The sequence below is a fragment of the Zea mays genome, chromosome 2, assembly GCF_902167145.1.
Source record: "Zea mays cultivar B73 chromosome 2, Zm-B73-REFERENCE-NAM-5.0, whole genome shotgun sequence".
Taxonomy (NCBI): domain Eukaryota; kingdom Viridiplantae; phylum Streptophyta; class Magnoliopsida; order Poales; family Poaceae; genus Zea; species Zea mays.
The window spans coordinates 28,372,775-28,400,189 of record NC_050097.1 but is presented as its reverse complement, the minus strand read 5'-3'; the positions used below and the strand labels follow the sequence as shown (position 1 = coordinate 28,400,189).

At 45.3% G+C, this 27,415-nt stretch overlaps 3 protein-coding genes across 11 annotated transcripts; 1 reads left to right on the top strand and 2 right to left on the bottom strand.

Annotated features, from left to right (window-relative positions):
* Positions 1–2,304: 2,304 nt before the first annotated feature.
* Positions 2,305–9,140, top strand: LOC100191835 (uncharacterized). Of its 9 annotated transcripts, none has more exons than XM_008668844.4 (16): positions 2,305–2,642; positions 2,764–3,026; positions 3,768–4,067; positions 4,162–4,241; positions 4,338–4,438; positions 4,552–4,677; positions 6,740–6,809; positions 6,920–7,006; positions 7,084–7,149; positions 7,258–7,350; positions 7,435–7,491; positions 7,578–7,706; positions 7,768–7,858; positions 7,931–8,019; positions 8,294–8,484; positions 8,629–9,140. In XM_008668844.4, exons 3-16 carry the CDS (start codon positions 3,833–3,835, stop codon positions 8,726–8,728), a joined length of 1,515 nt encoding a protein of 504 aa, XP_008667066.1. In that variant the 5' UTR covers positions 2,305–2,642; positions 2,764–3,026; positions 3,768–3,832; the 3' UTR covers positions 8,729–9,140. The 9 variants fall into 9 exon arrangements, with proteins under 9 accessions (XP_008667066.1, XP_020402948.1, XP_008667068.1 ...); XM_008668845.4 differs by having other exon boundaries at positions 2,342–2,642; positions 3,803–4,067; XM_020547358.2 differs by having other exon boundaries at positions 2,369–2,642; positions 2,893–3,026; positions 3,803–4,067.
* Positions 9,141–9,573: 433 nt separating this feature from the next.
* Positions 9,574–14,141, bottom strand: LOC100384792 (uncharacterized). The gene is made up of 8 exons (NM_001362470.1): positions 13,786–14,141; positions 11,772–11,879; positions 11,448–11,636; positions 11,253–11,341; positions 10,443–10,769; positions 10,220–10,368; positions 10,030–10,122; positions 9,574–9,957 (listed from the first exon to the last, which is right to left on the bottom strand). Exons 1-8 carry the CDS (start codon positions 14,060–14,062, stop codon positions 9,633–9,635), a joined length of 1,557 nt encoding a protein of 518 aa, NP_001349399.1. The 5' UTR covers positions 14,063–14,141; the 3' UTR covers positions 9,574–9,632.
* Positions 14,142–19,290: 5,149 nt separating this feature from the next.
* Positions 19,291–20,212, bottom strand: LOC107228385 (Nicotinamidase 2). Its single transcript, NM_001320430.1, has one exon. The coding sequence runs from the start codon at positions 20,121–20,123 to the stop codon at positions 19,524–19,526; it is 600 nt and encodes a 199-aa protein (NP_001307359.1). The 5' UTR covers positions 20,124–20,212; the 3' UTR covers positions 19,291–19,523.
* Between the last annotated feature and the right edge of the window lie 7,203 nt (positions 20,213–27,415).

Here is a 27,415-nt window from a genome sequence, read left to right as displayed (position 1 = left end):
TGTCCGGTGCACCACCGGACAGCCAGGCGGGCCCACAAGACAGAGCTCCAACGGTCGGAACCCAACAGCAGGCTGACGTGGCTGGCGCACCGGACAGTGTCCGGTGGCGCACCGGACTGTCCGGTGCGCCATGCGACTGCAGCCCTCCAACGGCCATTTTTTGTGGTTGGGGCTATAAATACCCCAACCACTCATTCAATGGCATCCAAGTTTTCCACCTTCCAACTACTTACAAGAGCTCTAACATTCAATTCTATACACACCAAAGAGATCAAATTCTCTCCCAAATTCCACTCAAAGCTTTAGTGATTAGAGAGAGTGATTGTTGTGTTCATTTGAGCTCTTGCGCTTGGATTGCTTCTTTTTCTCATTCTTTCTTGCGATCACCTCAATTGTAATCAAGGCAAGAGACACCAATTGTGTGGTGGTCCTTGCGGGGAAGTTTGGTTCTCATTTGATTGAGAAGAGAAGCTCACTCGGTCCGAGGGACTGTTTGAGAGAGGGAAAGGGTTGAAAGAGACCTGGTCTTTGTGACCACCTCAACGGGGAGTAGGTTTGAGAGAACCGAACCTCGGTAAAACAAATCCTTGTGTCTCACTTCCTTATTTGCTTGCGATTTGTTTTTACGCCCTCTCTCGGACTCGCATTATATTTCTAACGCTAACCCGGCTTATAGTTGTGATTAAGTTTGTAAATTTTAGATTCGCCCTATTCACCCCCCTCTAGGCGACTTTCAGAACACTTGGATGCCAATCAATGAGGTGGTTGGGGGTATTTATAGCCCCCAACCACTTCCTAGCCGTTGGCAAAGTCTGCTGGCGTTGGGCACACCGGACAGTCCGGTGGCACACCGGACAGTGACCGGTGGCGCACCGGACAGTCACTGTTCACTGTCCGATGAGTGCCACGTCAGCGCGCCCGTTAGGGTTTGGAGCTGTTGACCTTTGGAGCCTTTTGTCTTTTTGCTGCACCGGACAGTCTGGTGCCATACCGGACAGTCCGATGACCTCTGACTTTTGCGCTCCGATTTCTGTCGCGACACTGTTCATCACTGTTCCTCTGCACAGTTGATCGTTGGCGCGCAGGGAGCTGTTGCTCCGCTGGCTCACCAGATAGTCCGGTGAATTATAGTGGAGCGCGCTCAAAAGAAACCCGAGAGTGGCTGGTTCGCTGGCTGCCTGGCCTGGTGCTCCGAACAGTGTCCGGTGCGCCACAGGCAGCACACTCTAAGTCCTTTTGCTCCAAATAAATTTGAGTCTCCAACTTGAATTCTTTCTTGGTTTATACTGAACCTTATGCACCTTAGATACATGACATCTAGACAAACTAGTTAGTCTACGTGATTTGTGTTGGACGTCAACCACCAAAATCAATTATAGGAAATGATTAAATCCATTTCCCTTTCACCGGGGATGGCCTCAGGCGAGTCGTAACTGCGTCTCCTGCTTGGGCTTGGCCTCGGGCGAGTCGTAGCCTCGCAGTCGTCGTCCTCAACGGTGGCAAGCGAGGAGGCAGTAGTGAAGCCGAGCGGATGCACAGGGGGAGCCGGGGAGGGGAAGCGAGTGGGGGCGCGGTCAAGGGCGGGACAGGGAGGTTGCAATGGAGGAGGCAGAGCTCGACCTCATAGAGGAACCTAGGGTGACGGGAGCGTGGAGGAGCGACAGATCCGACAGTTTTGCGTACCGAGGATGGGGGCGGCCAGGGGGCACCAACACCATGTCCCATGGGTTCCTCGTTGAGGAGGCGGCGCCCACCGTTGTCATCGCATCGCCCTAGATTTGTCGTCGCCGCCAGGGGAACCGGGGTGTGTCACGTGCGTCCCCTCCTCCGGGGGGTCGCCACCGGCATGGTCCATGGGCGTCTCATTGAGGAGGCGGGCACGATCCCTAGGGTTTGGGAGAGGGAGTTAGGCTATCTGGTGGGAAAGAAGAAACGAGCTGAGAGGAGTCGAGCGGGGAAGAGGCGGGATGGAAGGGGATTGGCGGGGGCGGCGTTGGCGCGAGAATGGCGTGGCGCGGAGGCGTGAATGACGGGGCGCGAAGGATGTCGGGGGCGGACGGGGGCATGAATGGTGTGGCGCGGTAGAGGGTAGGCGGAGGCGCACGGGCAGAGGCAGGGGTAGATGCTGACGCTACACTCTTAATAGAGTATTATATATTTTTATGTTTTATTAAAACAAAATCTACCCATATGACGTATAGAAACTGTATAATGTACTGTTGTAACATAAAGTAGTTCTTTTACTGTTGCACGGTTTAAAGGAATTGCGTTGTCCAGGCTCTAACTCAAAGCCGTCCATGGAACTGTTAATTAATCGCCTATCCAAGCGCAGTAGCAGTGTAGCACCCCCACAATTCCAGCTCACGCTGCACTCCTCCATCCCAGTCGACCTGTTCCCAACTTCCCATCCCCTCGGCACCGGCCCGACTACCGGAGCCTCTTGCCGCATTTTTCAGACTGTCCTGTTTCGTGACGTCCCAGGATTCTAGGAGAAGAGAACACCCTCGCCCCCCTGGGGCATAGTCGCTGCCGAGCCAGTGGTACTGGCCGCGACGGAGCGGTCAGAAGCTGCGGCGGCCGGCGCGGTTTCGGTTTCGGTTTCCTGGCTGGCCCGAGGAGTTTGACTCCTCTCCTGATTTGTGGTGCGTGCGTATATGCCGTATTCTTCCCAGTTTCGGTTCATTGTCCGGGTTTCTTTGTTACGTACAATTCTGATTCGATTGTTCTCGACTTCTTTCCGTTCTCTATTAATTGTTTGAATAGGAAAAGTGGTTCTAGTACAGAGTTGTCTTGAGGCCCCGTCGCTGTCTGTCTCCTCACGCTTGACTGCTCGCCGGCGGCGCCACTGTCGGTGGCAGCTACTAATCGCCGCGTCCGGTGGCCGCGTTGCAGCGCCGGGGCGTCTCTTGTTCTGCTGCAGCGGATTGTCGCGGACTGGACGCGGTGAGGCGGACATCCCTGTGCGGAAGGCGTGCTCGGGCAGGGCCAGCCCAACCGCCGTTCGTGCGCTAGAGTTCCTCGCTCAGGTGAATCGGGCGGCTGGTCTTCTTGTTCCAACTTGAATCGTTCCATCTGGGTCGCTGTCTGGATCGGTCTCGATTTGCTCTGTAATAATTCCGCAAAAATTGGAGCTCAGATTTCCCGATTTGGTTTATTTCTTGTTACCTGCTGCTGGTTGTAGTTGTAGATGCTAATCCTGTTTCATCTTCCTCGATCTGTAGCAAGTTTCAATCTTTGAGACGTGATGAGATGCACTCGTAAGAGTACTCCCGTCTTCCTGGAGCTGGCGTTACCTTTAGCCCGTCGTGCAAGAATTTGCCGATCTCGGGCTCTTGGTTTCCTACTTTGAAGGGCTTATAAATATATTTCGTCTGGCCGTGAAACTTTAGCCAATCGATGGAGCTGTAGTGGTCAATATGATACAGATTTCTAGTTCTTCTCGGGAAACTTTAAGTGCTCTTGGTATTTTTATTGACCTAATTATTAATTGCAGTGTAGTAGTATGTACTAGCAGCGGCATTTCTTTTCACTACTAAGTACCCTTTCCATGTCATTTTCTTGATTACCTTTTAACTTTTATGATGGTAGATTCTATGTCTCATGCTCCCACCCCATGTTTTAACTTGTTTGCTTACTTTTGCCATTCCCTTGTTGATGGCACATGATTGCTGCTTGTTTCCTCACAAGGCCGGTAATATGTTACTATTAGGATATGTCATATGTACTCTATCATTCTTTAATGATTCTTTGGTCTGCTGCATCTGTAGGCTCATAACTTCTTTATGGTGTTTGGTGTGCCTAGAAAGTGGAGAAATAAGATACACAGTGGAAGATGAGATCAGTTGTTCGGTCACTTCGCCAGCTTCGCCGTTTCACTCAGCACCATGCAGAGGGGCACTCACAAGCAACCAGATTGTTCGGGCAGCAGAACGCTTTAATCATGTGCGGTTCGACATCTGGTTCACTGAGCACGTTACGTTGTAATGGTGAAATTAGCAGATTTGCAAGCCCTGGCGTCGAGTTGATGAGGTCCATGTTCTCTACTGTAGTGACTGATCCGATCAAAGGTTCACTTCTCATTTCTCTTTTACGGGTGGTGATATCTATCTTCTATTTTTGGGTGCCATTTGAATCAACCTATTTTCTTGAACTTTGCTGTAGATATTGGAAGAGGTGGTCCAATGGTGGAATATGAGAGGAGAATAGCATCAGGAGAGCTAGTAGACGGTGATAGCTTTCAGGTGTTGTTCTGGTCTTTGACCAAAGTTCGTTTCTTGGATAGTTTCCGTTCAATGCTGTGGTAAAAAGTTTCCCCACCTTTTCACTGGTTCATACAGGTTGATACAATTCAACAATTACAAAGGCTCTATGAGGAGTTGATTGAGAATGAAGAAGACTGTCAGCTGGATAGATATAAATCATCTGAGAAATCAGGCCGGTAAGAGCAGTTTCCGTGCACTAAGGTGACATATTTTGTATGTAGTGTATTATCTTAAGTTTTAGCCTTATTCTTTTTTTGAAAAAACATAAACTTAGTCTTTGATATTGAAGGAGTCGATGGCTATGGTCCCGCCTCATTACTCAGCCTTCTACGTATGCTCCTATTAAGGGCCTTTACCTCTATGGTGGTGTTGGTACAGGGAAGACAATGCTTATGGACTTGTTCTATGAACAGCTGTAAGTCCATCAGTTCTAGCCTTCTAGGATAAGATCTACGTCACACCACTTTGTGACAACAATGTTATGAATCGTCCATTTGTAACCTGCATCATTATTCCTAGTCCATCACAAAGTAGTTGTGAATAATATTAATGTTCCGCTGGTGCATCAGCCTATATAAGTGATTCTGTATCACAACTGTTATGGCAATTATTCACATTCTAAGGGTCATTATTCTTTCTGTCACTCTTTTCAAATCATGCACAATTGTGAATTAACAGAACACCTAACGAATGCATTAGTATTAATATTAGCATCCATTACTGTCAGAATTTTTGAAGACCAGTGGCATGTAATCAGAAGATGGTAGCTGGCTATCAGTAGGAAAATGACCTCCTTTTTCAGTAATGTAATTTTAATTGGTTGCTCTAGTATTCAAGTTTTCTAGACAGTTGGCTTGTACTCTGAAAATTTGGCATATTTACATTTTTTTTATCTATGAGGATATTTAGGAATTAGCAGTATGAAGGTTGCAGTTTTTCCTGTAACTCCTTGTCACTGGGTGCTACCTACGCAGAGATACGACAACTGCCTTATATTTGAGAATTCTCAATGCTAAACTTTGACATTCATCTGCTTAGGTGAAACATGTTCGATAATGTCATCCAAACATTCGTTTGTATCAAGTATGTTTGTTTTGTTCACATATAAAATATACCTCAATTTATTGCATTGCTAAAATACACTTGAAAACAGAAATAGTTCACTGCAAGTTGCATTCTTAGGCACTTTACGTGGTGATGAAACCATTGGTCCTTGTTCATTGAGAATCAACTACACTTCTTAATTAAGGAATTCCATTGCCTATATTTCTTGAAATATGAATTGGTCTGGGTCAATGAAGCTAGATTGATTACCATGACCTATACATACCAGAAATAACCTTCAGCGGACTGTTGGTTAAAAACTTTTTTCAGACTCTTAAGAGCAAAACTATTCTAGTTTCTTGTGTCTTGTCCTGGGAGATGGACTAAATTTCTTCTCTTTGTGGACTGCCAGTCGTTGCCTCCTAACCTAATATGTTTTACTCAGCATGGTGACGCTTGCAGTCAGCAAAGTACCTAAGAAGACAAGGAAAGGGTTTAACTCTCTATTTATTTTTGTCGCTTGGATTCTGTGGAAGCATAGGAACGCTTGTGTGTTTAGGGTATTAGTCCTAGTGTCTCCATAGTTTTCTAGGAAGTGGAGGAGAGCAGGCTCTGGTGTTTAGCCAGAAACATCTGCGCTTCACGAGCTGCTCGCCAGGGTGCGGAGGCTGAACGGTTGAGTTGCCCTGTACCGGTCATGTTACTTTGTGTGTGGCTCGTTTGTAATCTATAATGGTGGTGTGGACCGGGGGGGGGGGTGGGGAGGGGGGCTCGGCTCCCCCCATCATGCTTTTGTTATGTTTTTCTACCTTAACGAAATGACACGCAGCTCTCCTGCGTCGTTCGAGAAGAAGAAACTAGGCTAAGAAATTGGCTGGAAATCATTCACCATTATTATACTACTATAAATATTGGTCATTAAGGTAATGACTGAATCATTAGTGGAAATTTGTGAGGCTTTCCGATTTTGGGATTGACCAGTTTATAAATCTTCCCTGATTACATCCCAGTACTGTATGTAGAACATATCACAAAATTTATGCGATGATGGTTATGCCAATGTATGGAGTATGGACTCCCAGGATAAATGGCTAGATGAAATATAAGCAAATTGTCAAAATTTGTGTTTGATGCCTTCGCAGTTCTCCAATTTTTAGTTGGAACCTGTAGACTGTAGTGCATATGACCAACACAAATCCTGTCATATACTCATATTTCTCTTGTTGATGGAAAAACTAGATGGAGAGAATGAAATGCTGCCATAACTTTCTTGTCATTTTATACATTTAGAAACATATTTTTATTCCAAATAATATTGAAATAACAGAGCTTCATACAAATCTTATGACTTCACAATAATATTTAAACAAACTGTAGGTACTTCCATGCATTCTTCACTTTAGGTAACTGATATTATTATTTTGTCATGGCAGGCCATTTAATTGGAGAAAAAAACGTATTCACTTTCATGATTTCATGCTGAATGTACATAGTCGTCTTCAGGTAATTTGTTTATATGTGCAAACTGCCTTCAGAAGTACCCTGTTCCAAGCTTCAGCCTTCAGTAAGATATGATAATTGTTGTCATGGCTGACACTCTTGTCTATATACAGATGCACAAAGGTGTTTCAGATCCCCTTGATGTTGTAGCAGCTGAGATTTCAGATGAGGCCATCATATTATGTCTTGATGAGTTTATGGTATGCTTTTCTGAGGTTAAATATTCCACCAGTGTTCTAATACATATGTTTGTAACAAGCCCAACTATACTGCACAGGTAACTGATGTTGCTGATGCTATGATTCTGAACCGTCTGTTCAGACAATTGTTCAGCAAAGGCGTTGTATGTGGCTACTATTTTCTTCCATTTTCTTATGGGACTAAACTACTCAGGTCATCTATACAATGCATCAACTTTTGACATGGATTTATTTGCATGTTTTGTGCTCAGATTCTTGTTTCGACTTCTAACCGTGCTCCAGATAAGCTTTATGAAGGTGGCTTACAACGGGACCTTTTCTTGCCATTTATTGACACCTTGAAAGTACGAGTTGTTTTACATTTATCAATTTCTCTGCATGGTCCATTAAGCTAGTATGTCGGTCTTTACTTTTGTGGACCATTGCAGGAAAGATGCATCGTGCATGCCATTGGATCTGCGGTGGACTATCGTCAACTGGGTTCTGTATGTTACCATCTTCTGCAAGCTTAGTAGTCCTTGGTTTCTTCCCCCCTCTCTTCGCTGACATCTTTGAACTGATGTCTGAGCAGGCTGAACAAGGTTTCTATTTTGTCGGAAAACATTACAGTACGCTTCTGAAACAGAAGCTCCAGTCTTTAATTGGAGATGAGAAACCCAGCCCACAAACTGTTGAAGTAATTATGGGAAGGAAATTACAGGTATGGTATTCAAAAACAGCCCACTAAAGACATTTTTTATTACTTACGATGATTTTTGCAGGTTCCCCTAGGAGCAAATGGTTGTGCATATTTTCCTTTTGAAGACCTTTGTGATAAACCTTTAGGTGCAGCAGATTACTTTGGACTCTTTAGTAAGTATATTGCTGCCTGATTAATTTGGACTTTAATAACCTGTTAACTGATAACCAATTTTTTCCCTACAGAAAAATTTCACACCCTGGCACTTGATGGTATTCCAAAGCTTGGGTCTAGTAACAGAACAGCAGCTTATCGGTTCGTCACACTGATTGATGTATGGTCCTTGTTCTCTCTAAATTTATTAGGTTTAAGTACGTCTCAGACTCATGTGTGAACTTAAAATTCAACATTCAGTGTGGTTGTCTTAAGGAAGGTTCGATCATAAACTAGATCTGATTACATGCAGTAATACCTCATACTTACAAGTTAGATACTTGGATGTAAATAATAGAAATGTATTTTCCCTCAATCTGAATAACTCTCTGCCAATAGATTCTGCATACTACAGCCTACGTTTTGTTATCTTGAAACACTGAATGATTTCGTAGGTTATGTACGAGAACAAGGCAAGGCTGTTATGTACAGCCGAGGCTGGACCAGTAGGACTGTTCGAGAATATCGTGACTGTTGCTGAAGCACGGAAGGTTTCACCAAGATCTTCACGCTCACAGAAAAGCGACGACACTGACCTATGCGTGGACAATGAGCTTGGATTTGCCAAGGATCGTACGATTAGCAGGTAACTTGAAGTGTGTGCATGCTATTGCTGATGGACGTAGATTTCAGATTAGTGCTCTTCCTGCCATGTCGAATCACAGATCCCAATCAACCCTTGATGCTCGTATTTTACTGGTGCCTTCTGTTCTGGCTTGTGATTTCTCAGGTTGACAGAGATCAACAGCAGAGAATATTTGGAGGACTTCGAAATGAGATTGAGGCAACAGCAGCAGCTGCCCTTGCAAGGTCTAGATAAAAGGTGGTGATGCTGTACTAAACATAAGAAGCAGAAGGCTTCTGCGCCTCATCTTGAAATTCTTGTATTCACACCCACCTGGCTTACATAGGCAACTGAGAAGCTATGCTTTTCCAACAGTGGTGCATGTAAATGTCCAATAAAGCTATGTAAGGGCATTTTTGCTAACAGGTGAGTGATCTATAAAATGGCCCAACCTGGGGGAGGGGGGATACCATATCGTTTTTTTTAGTGTATCACATATTTCCAAACCTTTAGAGAGGCCTCCTAAGGCTCAAAAACAGCATGAGTTACACTGCATAAAGCCATATATAGGCTGAAAGCTTTCGCTGAACTTTGTGAATTGAGGGAAAAAAAGTCTAACAATTGTTCATGTTTTTCTATTGTACGAGCTTTTCTGACATGCTTGACGTAGTAAGGAAGATCTGGTTATTATTGTTGCGTCATGTCTGGAGCAGATTTGCTTTATTTTCCATGGAAACCTGCCTTTTCCAAGAACTGTAATGCACGAAACAGGTATTTTAAGGATGCATGACGACACTAATATAAGAAAATTAAGCGTAATTGATGCCTAGTAATTTTTCTGTGTGAGAACTGATCAAAATACGTCCTGTCTCTCTTGTGAGTGATGCTGTTGTCAGTGATTCGCCAAACGCCCAAACCTCACTGTCTCAGTCGAGGAGGAACTTGGGTGAGGAGCGGAAAAGCGCCATCCTCAGCGTAATGAGGAGAGGGACAATCTGTTTCATCTGAAACCTTGCATCAATTTCTCCACTGGATTAATTTTCCCGTTTTATCGGTACAGATTGCAGTGGCACATTGGCAACGCCTACCCAGCTTGTAGCTAACCAGAACGATCTACCGCTTGAGCAGCGAGGGTCAGGTTAACCACCTATGTGACCGGTGACGGTGAGCTAGCCGGAGGAGCGCGCGGCCGGCAGGGCCTGGCCCCGGAGGAAATGGTAGAGCATGGCGAGCGAGCGGTCCGGCGCGAAGAGCGGCACCTGGTGGCCCGCGCCGCGCACCGTGACGAGCGTCAGCCCTTCCTCGTACTCCACCGCCCACCCGGCCACCTGCTGCCGGTAGTACCACGCCCGCCACCCGCCCCACTCCGCCGCCGCTCCGCCTGCCGAAGCGGCCGACCGGCTCGCCGCCCTCTGCCGCGGCCGCGGCCGCAGCCCCATCGTGTTGATGCTGTACCGCGTCGACGTCACCGGCACCCGCCCGTCCGTGTCGCCGCTGCAACGTGCCAGGGTTTCGAGCTCAGCGTCATCAGGGACAAGACAACAAGGCTATGGTCGAGTGGAGTACCTGTAGACCCAGACGCGCAGCCCGGCGCCCATGAGCTTCTTGAGGATGGGCAGCACGGTAGCCGGCGAGTCGTTCCATTTCCTTATGACCTCGCTGTAGCACAGACACGGAATGAGTACAGTACACAACAACCATTTTACGTTCCCGTCAGAACGGACGCTGAGACAGTGACTGACTGCGGAGTGCTGACCTGCAGGGCGAGTACGGGTAGGGCAGGCCTGTCCGGTTGGCGTGCAGCGCGCGCTGCACGTCCCCGCGGTTGAAGTACTTGGTCACGTACGCCTCCGTGCACGGGTCGTATCCTGCCGGCACACGCTTCATCAGCCTATGCCACTCCTCCTGCGCGCCACAGCAGGCAAGTCAGTCGCGTGCCAGCAGCAGCCGCATTCACACAGACGGCGTACGTAACGTACATGCTTGGAGAGGAGGCGCGGCGCCGCGACGAGCCTCGCCGGCCGCGGCCTAGCGCTGCCGGCCGCGGCGCTAGCGGAGGAGAGGTTGCTCAGCAGGCACGTCGGCGTGTAGATGCTGTAGATGTCGATGTCGTCGTAGGCGCCCAGGAACGCGCGGAGCGCCGGGGAGCAGCCCTTGCCGGGCCGCCCGCCGTCGGCCTCCTCCTTGAAGGAGTCGCAGTCCCGCCGCACCGCCGAGTAGAGCTCGTCCGAGATGATGGCGTGGCTCCACGCGTACTCCACCATGCCCAGCTGGTCCGTCGCGTCGTTCAGCACCGCGTTCCCGATCTGCGCGCGCCGTGTTCGCACGTCAGGCGTCAGCATGTGGAGAGAGAGAGAGAGAGAGAGAGAGAGAGAGAAACATTCGCGGTTGCAGCCAGCGTTGCAGATGCAGAAATGGACAAATGGTTCTGCTTTTTTCACAGAGCCGCGCACGATGCCATGCAATGCACTGCAGCATGCGTATTCGAAACAAACGGGGCCTAAATAACAAAAAAAAAACGAGTAATAAAGCTCGCAGGGCGGGGTGGGGGTATCCGAATATCTACTTTTCTACCACGGCGCAGGCAGCACCGACTCATCTCTATCTCCCCGTTGGCTTTATCTTTCTAGAACACTAGCTAATGCCCGATTTATTTGCTGCGTGAAAGCTGTTTGTCTGGAACCAAGCAAGCAGTCCTACTGGCATGACAGCAACTTGGCAAGCGTTAAGAGGGGTCTCGACTTTTCTTTTATCACACTGATGAGGTTCCTTGTGAGAGGCATGCTTACCATGAAACCTTTGATGCTGATGGCTCTGTCCCTGCTCGCCCCTTTGTTCCCTTCGTAGATGAGCTCCGCGAGCTGTGGGACGTAGTGCCCTACAAGATAAAAAGACGTACGTAACTACGTATGCGGCGGGCGGCGGCTCGCAGAACGCGATGCAGCAGCTTAAGAACACACAGGTTGTGAAGGCTTTTATATTACCGGCGTAGCTCTCTCCGGCGATGTACAAGTCGCGGCCCTTGAACTCGGGGAACCTGTCCAGCCAGCCGAGGAGGAAGGCGTACGAGTCCTGCGCCGTGACGCGGTCGCCCAGCCGCCGCAGGTCCGACGTCCGGTTCGCGTACGAGAACCCCACGCCCACCGGCGCTTCCAGGAACAGCAGGTTCGCGGCTGAAAGAAATAATTTTTTTTTAAAAAAAAAGGCATTTCCAAATGCCAATCCAACGGAACGCAGCAGCCACACGAGATTTTTCATTTCGTGAGAGAAGTAGATTCAGGATTCCAGAGCAATAATGAGCTGCTTGCCTTTGTTCCATGCGTAGGCGTTGCGCGTGAGGTTCGCGCCGTAGCTCCTCACCAGGAACGGGCCCAGCTCCTGGGCGGCTCCGTAGGCCACCGACGAGCACCCGGGCCCTGCATTGCAACGGCGAGTCGCGTAGAGAGGGATGGCTCCGTGAGGGCTAATTTTGGTGAGCATGGATGGATTCATGGGACAGAAATCAATTGCTATTCAAATATGAATATTATAATGCACTCGGTCTGCTGTCATCAGTCGGCACCGACACGGAGCCATCCCCTCTGCGCGAGAGAAAAGGCGAGTCGCCTGGTACTACTGGTACTTGAGAAGCGTAGAGGGATGGCATCCATTTCAAATCGGTCGTCAGTATGCACAGGAATTTTTTATCGCAAGTATGACACACGCGCTGCTACAGTACAGTACTACAGGGAGAGAGACCAGATCGAGTGTTTTTTTCCACTCGCCAGCCTTATCCGTTCTCCATTGGCCGCTAGCTACTGAAGTTCTCAGAAGTGGCCTACGCTACGGGAATTGTTAACAGCCTGAGCCTAGCTACTCCTACTATACTACTACTACATGCGTAGGCTTTCTGAGTAGTACTGTCTACATCGAGTACCAGTAAACAAGAAAAAAAAACTGCCTGCCTTGCCGGAGAAAAGAGAAAGCAAATGCGCAAAGGTAGAACAGAGCGTCAGAGCGGACAGCAGACGGCTGATTTGCCAAGCAGAAAGGCTTCTCTGCCTGCCCATAGTGCCCTTCACTGGTGGTCAAAAAGCGTCAGGGACTCGTACTTCTATGTGTAGCTGAATACGATCGTAATTCCTTCCAATCTTTTTCTCCACTCTATAAAGATCACATTCGACGACTATCTTTTTTTCTCAAATAAGAAAGAAGAAAATCACTGAAGCCTGACTGATACTGATACGCGTGGCGTGAAGCGTCATGACAAAAGAGTACTTGCTCCTCTCTCTCTCTCTCTCTCTTACCTTAACTCTTCGATTCTATAGTTTTGTTTCAAATGAAGACACGCTCACATGGTACTCCCGCCCATGTGCAGCTCTAGATAATATAATATAATGTGATCTAGGATAGTATTAGTACTGCTCATATTCTCTCTTTATCTTTACCGTATCGTCCTCCTCTGGTTCTGTGCTGCTGCCCCATTGCCCATTGGCCTCCCTAGAGCCATGTGAAGGAAAGCGAGTCGCGAGACAACAGCATCTGGTCGTCCGATCGTTAACACTGTCACCGCACCGGTGCTGCAGACCGAGTGCGAGAAACTGCATCGCACTCGCTATGTCCCTCCCCCTCCAGCTTTGTTGCCCCTGTCGCCGGCCGGCCGGAGCGGAGCGGGCTTTCTCTTCCGGGACCAGGGCGTACGGCGGCCTCGAGCCTTCTTTTGCCCTTTGGCAGCGTCTTTTTTTTTTTCCCTGCGCCGTGAGGGGAGGACGTGGCTGAGTGGCTCTTCTCAACTGCCGTAATAAGATCCGAACGCGCGCTCTCGCCTCTCAGTCTCGTCCTCCCTCTCCCTCTCCCTCGTCTAGATTCTAGCGCTTTGCTTTGGGGAGCAGCTTTTGCTGCCGGAAAGCACTGTTCTTCAGTTGCTGCACTGTCACCACACGGGCCACGGCCTGTGCTTTCCGACTTGCCGACGCGTTTTTTTTTTTTGGGCGGAAAGAAACAAAGAGGACAAGAGGTAGTAATACGAGCACAGTATCGATGCCTCGCTGCCATTTTCACTAGGATTCGTTCCAACTGCCGCCGTATTCGGCAATAGCTATTTACCCAATTATAAATACGTCGTAAACCGGAGGCGGACAGGGCATGCGACTAAATGTAGGCAGATCCGCGAACAGAGAGAAGCATTTTTTTAAGTGCCGCTATGCAATGCACTGCGGTGATGGACTGGAAGATGAGAAGCAGATTCGAAAGAAAACCCGAAATTGACAGCAATTACAGGATCTACAGAACTACGAGAACGGAACAGCCCCCAGTGGCGAGTGCCTCAGAAGTCGTTCGTACCTCCGTTGAGCCAGAGCAGGAGCGGCTTCTTGTCCGGCTCCCGCTCCGCCTCGAAGAACCAGTAGAAGAGAGCCTTGCCGCCGCCGCCGCCCGAGGTGACGTCGACGTAGCCGGCGTAGTGGCTGAACCCGACCGCCGGCTGCCCGGGCAGCCCGGTCACCAGGTCGGCCTCCGGCCTCGGCCTCCTGCTCCTCCAGGGCGCGCCGGCGCCGCTGACCGCTGCCGACGCCGTTGCCAGCGCGAGCATGAGCAATGCCGAGGCCATAGCCACAGCCATGGTCGTCGCTGTGCGCTGGCCGCGGCGTCTGGTGGTGGGGGCGTGGCAGCGCTCCCTGCTCTGCGCGTGTGGAAGGGGGAGAGCCGTGGTGAAACGGGGCGAGGGAAGCTCGGTTTAAAAACAGAGGAGGACGGGGAATAAAGTGGAGGTGAGGGGGTTGGCAGTAAATGGTTCGTTTTTAGTGCCGTAGTGGGAGCAGTTGACAAATGAATTTGCTAACTGCAGTGCAGAGTCGTGCCACAGCAGAGCACAGTCTGGTCTTATTAGTTTAGGGTGGATGTAAGGGTTTGTTTGGTTCGTGGCTATCTATATTACACTTTAGTAAGGTTAGTTGTTTAAATTAAAGAATTAATTTAGACAGAAAAGTTAGGAAAATATGGCGAGTTAGATAACGAATCAAACTTACTCTAAATTTATATAAGATTGGTGTTATCGGAGGAGATATAACAGGTGGGAGGGGCCTTCTATCGCCTGACCTGGGGCGAGAGGTTGGCAAGAGTCAGCTGGGCGACGCTGCCACACGCGTTGGAGCACGCCCCCGGGCGAGAGGCAGCGGTAGTGAGACATGGGCAAGAGTGATTTGGTGACCTCTGATTGGTCCATGCAAGTCACGACAGTGCCACGCGTACTAGTCATTAGTGATTGTTTGGAGTCTTTTAGGAAAAATTGTAAAAAATATATAAATTTCACTCTCAACCCATTTATAAATACTCTTACATAGTTGGAACTTATTCCACACACTATTTCGTCTCAAGCATTTTTTTAATTATTATGTAGTTTTATTTTATTTATTATGTGATACATAATTTTTAATTCAACAAATAAAATTAAAATTGTGTTGTGTAATTTTTAAGTGTTGAAATAAATTAGTATGAATAGTTAATTCTGAATTAGAAAAGATGATGTGGTTGTAGGTTGAGGTTATAGTATGTGCGCTGGAGCAGCAGGGACGATGGTGGAGTCGAAAGTTGATGTGGCAGGGGCGAGAAAGAAATGGTGCACTGGAACCAGCCCTAAGAGTGGATTTAATCCCTCTCAATCTACCTCTAACTAAACAAGCCCTTTTGATTTTCTTTTTGGCAACATTCAAAGTTTGATCCCTACTAACTACATGTGAGAGTAATTGTTTATATGTATCTTTTTTTATCTCCATGGTGTGAACAATAGGTTTCGAATTCCAAGCGAAATTGTTGTATGATTTTGACCATTTTCAAGCATTTTTTATAGCGTGGCTCCGGTTGAATTCCCATGGGATTAGGGTTTAGTCGGAGTCATCAACACTCCTCACATTTTTGTTACTTTGAAAATATATAGTGTGGATCCACAGAGGTCATACTTGGCAAGCATATACTCGGGGCCCTTTGTTTTCCCTAATTCTTAATGAACATGACGAAGTTTGGTGCTAGGTGAGCAAGTGGACTTAGAAAAACTTTAGATTTTTCTCTATTTTTTTTCTTAATTGTTTCTTAATCACTCACAAGCATTTAACCCTCTTTTCTTTACTTGGGTCCACAACCTATTAGTTGTTTATAAGATTATTTACTTCTTTTATTTAGATACCTCACTTATTTAGCCATTTTCACTAAGTTAAATTCACTACTCCTAAACTCGATTAAGTCAACTCAAAAAGGAAAAAAACTCAATCCAACAAATGGATCCAAACAAACCATCACATAAAATAACCTCCATACTGATCTTAACAAATCTTAGGAGTTACTAATCTTTTCTTAACTTGATTTACTATGATACACAGTGAAACAAGCAGATCCAACATTAGGCAAACATACCACAAGTTTAGCGGGCAATCACTACATGTGATAATGGTTCACAAATCTTGAACAGGCAAGTCTAACTCAATCTAGGCTATTTTAGCACACCTACACTACTCCCTAGTAGTAAAGAATTCAAGGATATAAGCTTCTAGTGTTTCAAGCACATTCACAAACCACATCAAATGACAAGCAACTCATGAATTAAATTCAAGTTATGAGTGATTAGTGATGCTTATGACGATGCTTTCATGATGCATACGAGATGTATAAGCATGCTTAACACCAAAGTTGTTACAATTTCCCTAACACCCATAAAAAAGTGGTGCTTGTGGTGATCGTTGAGAATGTCCAGGTGATTGTTGGTGTCTCAGTGTTGGCTATTGTGAAGGGATTTGTTCTTGTTCCTATGGGAGAATCACAAAGAGTAGCTATAGTGAAATCAATCGGTGCTTACAAAGGTCCATAGTGATCAACCATCTTCTATGTAAAGTAGTGTTATTTGGGTCTACCTCAATGGGGACGTAGGTTTTAGACAAGTAATTGAACCTTGGTGAAAAATTCATTAGGTCAATTGTCCTCTGTTGTGGACCTATCAAGATTTCAAGAAGAAACACAATAGGACAACATGAGTATTGATTTATGTCCTTCTCTCCTTTGAAGGTACCGAAGAGTTGAAGGATGGTTAGGGAAACATTTAATCAACTCAACGAGATAATGCTATCAATATCAAATTCAAATATACTATGGCGTGAGGTGAGGCATACTTTGTAGAGTCAGCAAGTTGCATTTAATTCTATTAACAACAAAGTTTTGCTTTGATCGTTATGAAATGAAAATTTATAGTGATGAAATACATCAAAACTTTTTGTTGTTACCTTCAAAAGTTTTATTGGGAAAGCTATTACAAGTGTTGGGTTATGGAACAGTTGAACTCTATAGCCACGAAATTGTTCACCTATTTATAAGTTCAAACAAATATACATTTTTATGGAATTACAAGAATGTAATTTATATTATATGATACTTAAGAGAATAAAATTGTGTATTTTTATAACAAAGACGTGGCATACACGTCTTTTCTTCTCCCTAACTTTATGTTCTGCTTCCTTTCCTGAAGGCAACTTCGAATGCACTAGGACTTCATTTTTCCTTCAGCTATGCTTCATAGTTTCGCCATGTTTGATAGTTCTTCACTTACTTTGGCTTTTTAGCAACCAACTTCGTAGATTAGACAGTAACTTTGGGGTTACTTCTTGATCCGAAGCTTTTTTTCTCTTTGTACCTAAACCTTGAATTGGGTCCCTTTCCTGAAAATATTTCAATAATGATTTTGGTTAATATGGACCTTCTACCATAGACCTTCTCCCAAACACCCTCACTGGTTCACTCTTTCAACACTTGCAATTTTAAGTTATATCATGTGCTTGTGTTGTTGCTTATTATCTCTAGCTCTCTAGTTGTCTTTACTTGTTAATGCTAGCTCTCTTGTTAGTTGTGTAGTTTAGTTGTTCTTATAGCTAGCTTCTTAGTTGTTTAGTATAGCCTCTAGTTGCTTATTTGGTTTATCGCTTAATTCTCTTATATTAACACCTTTTCCCAGTGTTTGTGAGTTTGTAGAAAGTTTAAATAGAGTCTATCCCCCCTCTAGACATCCATAGATCCTTTGAGTTAAGTTTTTGGTTGTAGAACACACCTATCAAGGTTTAAGTCTTGATTTGACCTAGGTATTCTTTTTTTTGGTTTATTCTAGGTTCTAACAACGTTGTTCTTTCAATGGTAGATGATGTAGCTACGATGACTTCGTCACTCTTGAGATTTGTCGAGCTACTGATAGGGATGGGGTGTGTGTTCGTATAGACGTGAGTATCTGCATCTATACTGGGTCTCACAAAAAACAATTATTACTTCAAATATACATTAAATTAGTGTCTCATGCATATTCAGCTCACGGGGAGTGCCAGATCGGCCACTTGTCAGGGCACGTGGCAAATTTATACCGGGATGTACACTAAAATAGATTAGAGAGTCTAAAGTACAATTTGTCAATTTAGGACATGTACAACCCTATGTAAATGCTCTGTATCTTAAGGGGTATCAGCTATCAAGAGAGTAAGTGCAAAAAATATAAGAGATGGTATCTTGGTGAATGATTGTCTCTAGCACGATTCTCTAAGTCTAGATACGGTTCTACCCCTACAATCCACAAATGAGTCGTATATTGAGAGATTATAGTAAATAAGATACAAGACTATACATTGGGTTGTATGAAGAGGTTTCTTAGGTATATCTAGTACTTGGAGAACCGAAGCATAGTATCTAGATTGTACACGCCTTAAGGAACGAGACGAAGATTCAATAATACTTCAACTTAATTTTTTTATGAGAACATATATTTTATGATAAATATATTGAAACATATAATATATTAATGTACAGGTATCTTTTATATAAATTTAGTCAAAGACATAAACAATATTCTAAAGTCATATGCTTTATCCAATTTGAGGTAGTGATAATACTCATGTCGAGCGCTAAGAACAGTGCGCCGAGCAAAGCATGCATGCATGGCGCTTTGCGGACTTGCGGCACCTTTTCCTCCTCTAGGTAGCATATCCAACCTTCAAAAAGGTGACTTAAACTAATAATCTAAAAATTAAAATGCTACATAATTTAAAGTATTTAGGACACTAAAAATAAATTGCACTCTAATACTTAAACCCTAGATCATGTTTTTAGGAAGTAAACTACATTATTAGAAATGAAAGTATTAAAATGATCTAGGAAACAAAAAATATGACATAAATATAGGGTATACTACATCCGTTCACAAATATATGACACCGTTGACTTTTTTGAAAACTTTGATCACTCATCTTATTTAAAATATTTATTTAAAAATGTAAAATTTTAAGTCAAACTCAAACTACCAAAAAAACAAAATTACAATAATAACTTATTATTATTTAAATAAGTTAAGTGGTCAAAGTTTTTTTAAAAAAATCATCGGTGTCATATATTTATAAACAGATGGAGTAGTATATTTGAGTCACTGTATTGTGGCACAGTTAAAGCTGTTTTTTATAAGTTAAGCCATACGTTTTAGGATAGAGCATTGATTTAACACAATGTCCTTACGTGACGCGGCCTCGTTTCTGCTTCTAGTTGAGGTAGAATGTTATACACAGATGTCGCGGTAGAGCAAAATACAGTTCAGTTAACCAGCACGATTGGAGGCAATAACCTGTTGGAAGTCTGAACGGATAATAAGCGCCATCGGCAACAGAACTGATAGGAGAGAGGACAGAACCCATACAAGGTTGCCTAGATATTACCCTCCAGATCTTCAGATATTGCAAGTCCCGTTACTTCATGTGACAGACAACGGCACTGCACCAGAGATCTGAATACAAGTATCGTTGCAAAACGAGATCTGAACAAGCAGGCGTTAGCGGTTGTGACTATGTTTTTCTTTTTCTTTTTTACGTATACATAGGTTCTATACATTCGCATCATAGCCGATCGATCCAACGAAGGCCTGAAAGCAGACACAAGGGCCAATGGGCCAGCGTGCATCTTGTATGCAAGCAAACTCAGCAGCGCAGTTCAACAAGCATAGGCACAACCGTAAAGGTATAAATACAAGGTGCAGAGCATCTGGATCACAAGTTCACAACGTCGCACACACCTCATCACTGGGCCGCCTTCCCCAGCGCCGCCTCGAGCCGCTTGCAATCGACGAGGTAAGCGAACCCGTACGCCATGTTGGCGAGCGTGGCATCCTGCAGGTCCTGGCTGGCCGTGGCCGTGGCGTCGGCGGAGAAGAACACGCGGAACCCCCTGACGAAGGCGTCCCGCGCGGTGGTCTCGCAGCACAGGTTGGTCATCACGCCGGCCACGATCACCTCCCCGGCGCCCATCCGCCGCAGCGTCGCCTCCAGCCCCGTGCCCACGAAGGCGCTGTACGTGCCCTTCTCCACCACGAGGTCCCCCTGGGCGCGGCCGGCCCCCGGGAGCAGCTCGGCCGCGGGCGTGCCGGCGTCGATGCGGTCGCCGGGCCACCACTCGCCGAGCGGGGGCAGGCGCGGGACCGGGTCCACGTGGCGGGTGTACACGACCGGCACGCCCGCGGCGCGGCACAGAGCGACGGTGGACGCGATGGCCGGCATGATCGGGGCGGCCAGCGAGGCGAAGTGGCCCTGCACGTCGATCACGAGGAGCACGGCCGCGCGGGGGTCCGGATCTCGGCGGCGGGTCTCGTACTTGGTGTACGTGGTGGCGAGAGGCGGCATGGTGATTGAGCGGCGGGCGGTGCGATCCCCGCTACGCTACGTGCGCGGATAGGATGAGGCCGGAGGACAGCTGTTGCAGAGACGCGATTGAGGGAATAGCTGGTTCCCGCGCGGACTTAACATCCGTCACCCGGTTGCTTAGAGTAGGTCCGGTGTCATCTGATGCCACGTGAAGCACGAGGTATATTCTACGGTCTTCCTCCGATTTAAAATCCTACGCCCATCCATCTGCCTGGCCTTATACGCTGCTCACGTTTCAGCACTCTCCACATCTCCGAGTTCGACGAACCACCCAGGCACCCACACGCCAACACGGTGGCCACCAGCTCGTGCACAACATCCGTGTGCACATCCGTCCGACTCGGCCACGCCGCCGGCCCAAACGCTGTGTTGAGTGGTACTGGTACAGCGTGGCCCGAGCCTTCTCCATTCCATCGTGTGTGCTCTTTCTCTTCCATGACAATGACTGGGCGCCGACCTACGCCAGGTGGTGGTCAGGTATTCGTTAGGCACTTCGCCACATCTTAACTTGCCACTTAGAGCAAGTATAATATAATAATCGATTTTTTAAGGTGGTGTTCTAGTTTTGCTGATGTCCTTATTTTACCTTTATTTGTGTTTTTGCTCAGCATGTTTATATATAACATTTTTAGTTGTAGAGGAGATGGTCTCTGACGCAAGAGTCCGGTACTACAAAGGCTCAAGACAAAATGATGGAGAGAAAAAGATAAAGAATTAATCGAAGAGCCAATCTTATAGACTTATAGTCAGCTTTATTATATAAGTGTATTTATTGTTGATTCTAGATGATATGTCCAATGAGTTAGAACCACCAATAGACTCTATTATTAAACTGGCTCTTATAAGCAAAGAGAACTACCAGCTGTGTCAAATTCCTTCTCTTCCTTACTATGGAGCAAAACGGAGCACCAAAACCCTCTTCCTTAAGTAAATTATCTGCATCGACTGCGAATAGCATGTGTTATCGACAGATTCTGAAATATGACCACATTGCACTGCGAGAATCTAAGAATGTACACATCATTCAGGAACATATGTTACATATAGATGTATTCTGTGCCAAAGGGGGTTATCTTGGAGCCTCGAGTACTTAGCAGAGCTCACCTAGATGATATCTACACTCCAGAATATTGAGGAAAAAGATTCAGGAGTGAAGCTTGTAACCATGTCACTGGCTTGCTTCTCGCCACTGAACAGTTCTACCGTGCTGGGTTGCAGCAGACAGGGCAGGGAAAATATGTTGAGACCACCAGATAACTAGAATCAATCTGAAACCGTGACATGTTTTCAGTGTACGTACTGAACACTGGCATTAGAATTTCATCCCACACGAAATAACAGTTTGCGCGGTGGCAGGGCCTGTTTGTTTCCGTGTTTCTCCAACGCGCGTCTAAGCGCAGCGCGGTCAGAAAACACGCGATTCTTGCGTCGTTTCGCGATTCTCGTGTTTCAGTATAAAATCTGCCTAGTTTATGAACCCGCGGCCACGAGAATCGACAGAAACGCGAGGCGTTTTTCGTCATTCTCGTGTTTCCATATAGAAACACCAATTTTAATTGAATCCAAACAGGCCCGGCCCATAGTTTAAGTGCACCAGATCGCCTTCCCGTGCTTGAAGCCCAGACAAGGTACAAATCCAGGCAAAAGAAATTGAACTAACATTATCAAAGGAAATAATCTTGTTTATGCTTGCAAGGCTAATAGTCAACAGCATACAAGAGCATAAAACACTGATAAGTGATCTTGGATCTCAACATCTGGAATGAATGGTAAAAAAACTGCAAAATGCATAGCTATTGCATATAAAAAATAATAATTTGGCACATCAGTAAGCATGAGAATAAGAACTGCTAAAACCAAACTGCATAAGAGTGATGGCTATTAGGGATATGTGCATTCTGAAACCACAAAATCAAATCAATTCATGTATGCAATTAGAATAATCAGCGCTATTCGAAGTCATGTATGCAAGCATGTGTGATACTTATCCTATCGCGGTTGCGAAGTGTGTAGAAATGTGAGTTAGAAATCAGGGTCGGGATTTTCGACTTCGGGAAGACGCCATGGTGGCTTAGGTGTAGAGCGGCAGCGAGCGAGGGAGAGAGAACATGTAGGGGAAGCTCTTGAGGCTGGGCAAGCTGTTTGTCTTGTTTGTCTTCATTTGGTCACATGGCTCCTGTATTTATAGTCCCTAGAGGATTTGGTTCCCAAACAAACTAGAGGATGAATTCTTATATATTTGGACTCCCCTTCTCTAACGAGGAATCTTTATAGATTTGGATTTTCCCCCTAGCAAACTAATTCTATTTTCTAAGAACGTAATGTTGACGTCAATTGTAGTTTCGGCCCAACACTTGTATGGCATGTTTTCTGGCGAGCATAGGAGAAAACAGTCATAAAATCTCTCCTAACCACTTCAAACACCTCATCCAACAGCTGCACATTTGGGTAGCAGTCCTTGAAGTTGTGTAGTGGCTCCCAAGTAATGTCATCGATGGTCAGGCCCTATCATTGTATTACTATATGCTAGATGCCACGACACAACTGGACACACAACACACGCTCTAGAGTAGGCACAACCGACCATCCTGAATGGGTGACACTTATGGCAGAGTCGTTGAATGGTCCTATAGAACGTCTTGAGTAGCCCTACGTGGAACATGTCAAGGAGACAGGTGCCGACCGAGAGCTGAAGGCGGTACACCACCTACCCAATTTGCTCGGACACCTGAAAGGGACCTGCATAGTGAGGCCCAAGCTTACCATTGGGACGTAGATTCAGCGACCACGTCCAGCGATAGAGAAGGCGGAGCCACACCCAATCATCCACCTTGAACTCGAGCTCGTGACGTTGGTCGTTGTAGTACCACTTGACGTACTGCTGAGCCTAGAGAAGGCGCTGGCGAACCTCCACGAGTAATTCATTGTGGTCATGCAAGAGGGAGTCCACCATCTTCTTTTGAGCAACTGTGTTATGTGTGTTAATAGATGCGACGAGGACTGATTGTACAACACCCGGGAAGGGAGTGGTGCGGAGCGTCATATGGGACGAGGTATTGTAGCAATATTCTGACTGTGGAAGCCAGTCAACCCAAGCACATGGTCGGTCCCTCGTGGCGCAATGGAGGTACATGGCTATCACATTGTTGACAGCCTCTGACTTGCCATTCATCTGGGGTGGAATCCTATGCTTAGGAGGATTCGATGCCAACCATCTTGAAGAGGGCATGTCACATGTGATTAGTGAAGACAGGATCACAGTCATGGGTGATGGAGGTGGGGAAACTCGTATAGACGAACAATGTCCTTAAAATATGGTGTGGCCAACTAATACAAGCGAGTATGGGTGATTCAGAGCAATGAAGTGCACGAATTTGGAGAAGCAATCGACAATGGTGAGAACAACATACTTCTCGTGGACCTTAGGAGGCCCTCGATGAAATTCATTGAGATGTCTGTGCACACCTGGTATGACACGTCGAATGGCTGAAAAAATCGATCGGCTGTAGGGTCAGTGTCTGATTGTGCTGACATGTGACACACGCGGAAACGAAGTCACAAACATAATGGGCTAGTGTGACCACCTGGTGGTTCAAATCATGCTATGATGGTCCGAAGATGTGCTTATTGTGTAGAAGAAAGTCATCGGTGATGGACCAGACCAAGACAAAGAGGTGCCTTAGGTGCCAGCACAAGAGATGCCCTGAGGGCTGAGGAAAGAGGTGCCTTATGTGCTAGCACAAGACCAGCTAAATGTTGGTGGTGATGGCACGACAGTTGTCACATCTCCACCAACATTTAGCTGATCGGTCTCATTGGTAGTCTACAACGTGAGGCGATATAGCGCATTAGGGTTCTTTGGCCATGCTAGAAAGATTGGCGTGACTAAATTGCTAGTTTCAAAAATAAGACTATAATAGTATTTTCCAAAATAATTTTTTTAAAAAATAATTTTTAAAAATAATTAAAATAAAAGGTGCCCTATAAAGATTGGCTACATCAGTCAAGCTTTTGCCACCTTGGAAAGGAAAACAATGTCGAAAGCTCGTAATCTAGCTTTTGCTCTCAGTGAGACTGAGCGCAGCGGTTGCGCTACCGCGCCCTCTCCCGTTGCGTAGGGGGACTCTACGCGCGCAGCGGCTGACGCTAGAGAGCCCTCTACGCGCTGCAGCCGTAGGGGTGGGAGCGGGAGTCCCCCAGATCAAGGGATTCACTATTCACCCCCTACAACACTGTGCTGTGGGGCCACGAGTAATTGTTAGTAGATAAAAATTGGTAGTAGATATAGAAAATGATATTTTATAGTTGTAGTGGGGTATAGGGGGTATTTAGGGGGAACCGCTGCGGGAGATAAAAACATAGGGGGTGAAATGTTGATGATGTGACCCAAAAAAGTGATATAGGGGGAAAAATTTAGGGGTAACGCTTGCGGATAGCCCGATGGACGCCATGTGTGCCCCTTAGATGATTAGATCCTCTAGATGCATAAAGACCCCGTTATTGTTACCCTTGATAATAATTAATATATAGCCCTTCCTTGTAAAAAGAGGTAACATGAGAGAAAAAACGAGACAGGACACTATGATCAGAGGCGCTTCATCAAAGACAACTCAATAAAAACCATCTCATAAAATATTTCAAAAGACCGGTCATTACATTCAATTTTCAAAAAAAAAACCTTATATTTTCAGAGGTTGTTGACAACACCAGTACTGTCCATAAATTATTTTTTGGCAACAACCTTCAAAAATAAAGGTTACTTTTAGATTTTTTTAGGATTCTTAGAGATGGTTGACAATGTGGTCCACATTTAAAATAGACAACAAATCATAACTTTTCAAATAAAGTTGTCAAACAAAATTTATACAAAACATGTAGAACTCAAATATACCTACAATTTATAGTTGACGATTTTCTTATCTAGAGTTATTTAGAGTCCCAAAATTATATTGTAAGTTCGTAGTTTATTATATATTTGAGTTTTTAAGGCTACGTACAATGCCAACGTTACCAACACCTTGTCCTAGTCGGTATTGATCATAGTGGTATCAATCACGGTCAATTGAGCCGACCGATCCACGAGACTACCGACCACGTTGATCGGTGTTACCCATTCGGATAGGTAGATACCGACTAACTTTAGTGATTTAGTGTGCTCTGATTGATCCATGCATGCGCCATGTTATTAGCTATTTTTAACCATTTGAAATCCAAAAAATTCAAACAAAATCCTGTAATCTAATCTATAAATTCTATTATATTAACGAGTTATTCATTTTTTTTATTTTTATGCTTAAGGTATGTTTTTACTTATAAATCATGTATTTATTATTATGTTATTTTAAATTGGTTTTTAATAAAGTATGCAATTTTATTAACTTAATTACGTGCCAGATGTATTTAAATTATAATAAAAAATTGTGTTTCATATCAACTAAAAGTTAATGTAGCGTTGAGGTGGCTATAGACTGATGATAAAGATTACACAGTAGAGCGTTGCGGTAGATAATGAACGAAGATTGTGGATACAGATCAATCAAACCAGGCTAAACGAGCTTGGATGGAAAGACATCCTAGAGTAAAGTTATAGTATTCGATGATAGTTAAAGACTCTACGGTTTAAAGTTTTGTTTTAAAAATATTCAGTATAAAACTCATATATTTTAAAAGAAAATGGTTAGATCCAGAGTTTGGCCACAAATGACCGTGAGAGCATCTCCAAAAGACTAGCCAAATGGCTAGTAAGTCAAATTTTCACTAGTCAACAACAAAATAACTATCCAACAGACTAGCCAAATAAATTGTCAAGCTAAATTTTGACTACTGAACGGTAAAATAAATCTTCAACAGACTAGCTATCTGACTCGTTAGGTTATCCGATTCTCCAAATTGACCCTCTCACTAGCTAAACTTGGCTAACCACCTAACTAGTCAAACTAGACTATGATATATATATATATATATATATATATATATATATATATATATATATATATATATATATATATATATATATATATATATATATATAGTGTATTTTTTATGAAAATGTAAATAGAGAGCCAAACAAAAATTGAAGAACCTCTTGAAAATGTTCTCAGGTGGAGTGGTATGAAGAATGTAAAAAGTTTTGCTAAGTTTTCATGATATTTTTTATTTTCTAAAAAAAATCTACCAGTGCATCATGTTGCCAACTATATATATCTGTTGTAAACCGTTTTTTATAGTGGGTGCACATGACTGCATGTACGCAAAGCGTACGACACGTCATGCATGGATGGATCATGGATGGGTCGTGTCGTGTATTTCCTTTATCTTTTGACGAAACGATGAGTGCAGTGCACTTGGGTGAATCAAAGATACGTCTGGACCATCTGAAATCGTGAGCGAGTTAGGTTAAGAAAGCACACGGCACGGTGAAGTGGAGTGGAAGACAAAACAGGGTAGCCCCAAGCCCCAGAGAACTTATATTAGGCGTGACTCCTGGTCCTGGAGCTCACCCACCTGCTACAATTTCACGCCGCTGCCCACTCGCGGCGACGACGGAATTACGGTTAGAGCTAGCTACTAGCGCATGTTTTCTAGAGGAGGAGCACAGCAACGCTCTTTTTTCGTGTCCAAAGCAAGCACGGCCGTCTCGTGCCTGCAATGATCATTTGCGGGCTAAAAGCAACACACCTCTCACGGTCTCACCGCACTTGGAAAAAATCTTTAGAGGCCTTTATACACGTCCGCGCGTTAAAGCTTGGCACGCCTTTCAAACTTTAGACTGGTGTGAGCATTGACGGTGACGGCGGACAGGCCATTGCAAGGCACGGAGCGGATCGGAACTGTTCAACGACGTTGCATGCAGCTTCGATTTGCTTACCGGGTCCAGAAACCAGAACCGAAAAGGCGCATATATCGGAGAGAACTGCTGATTTTGTGCCTTGCCATTGCCAAGCGCCAACTGAACGGCCTGGAGAGAACGAATTTCGGACGTGAGTTCTTCTTGAATCACGCCGATTGGAACCGCCTGGAGAAGAAGATGGAGCCGAAAAATAATCTTCACTTCACCCCTCCAACCAACCCTTGTGCCGTTGTGCGGACTCCGCAAGGCCGGCGGAGCGCGGGAGCAAGCGAGAGGCAGAACCGCAGAACGCGGGCGCGGACCTACACCTACTCCGTTCACGACTTTAAATATAGCTGTTGCGCACAAAAATTTTTTTCTAAAAAAATAAAAAGAAAGAAAGAAAAACACTTGAGAACGTTGGTAGGGTGGCGGAGCAATG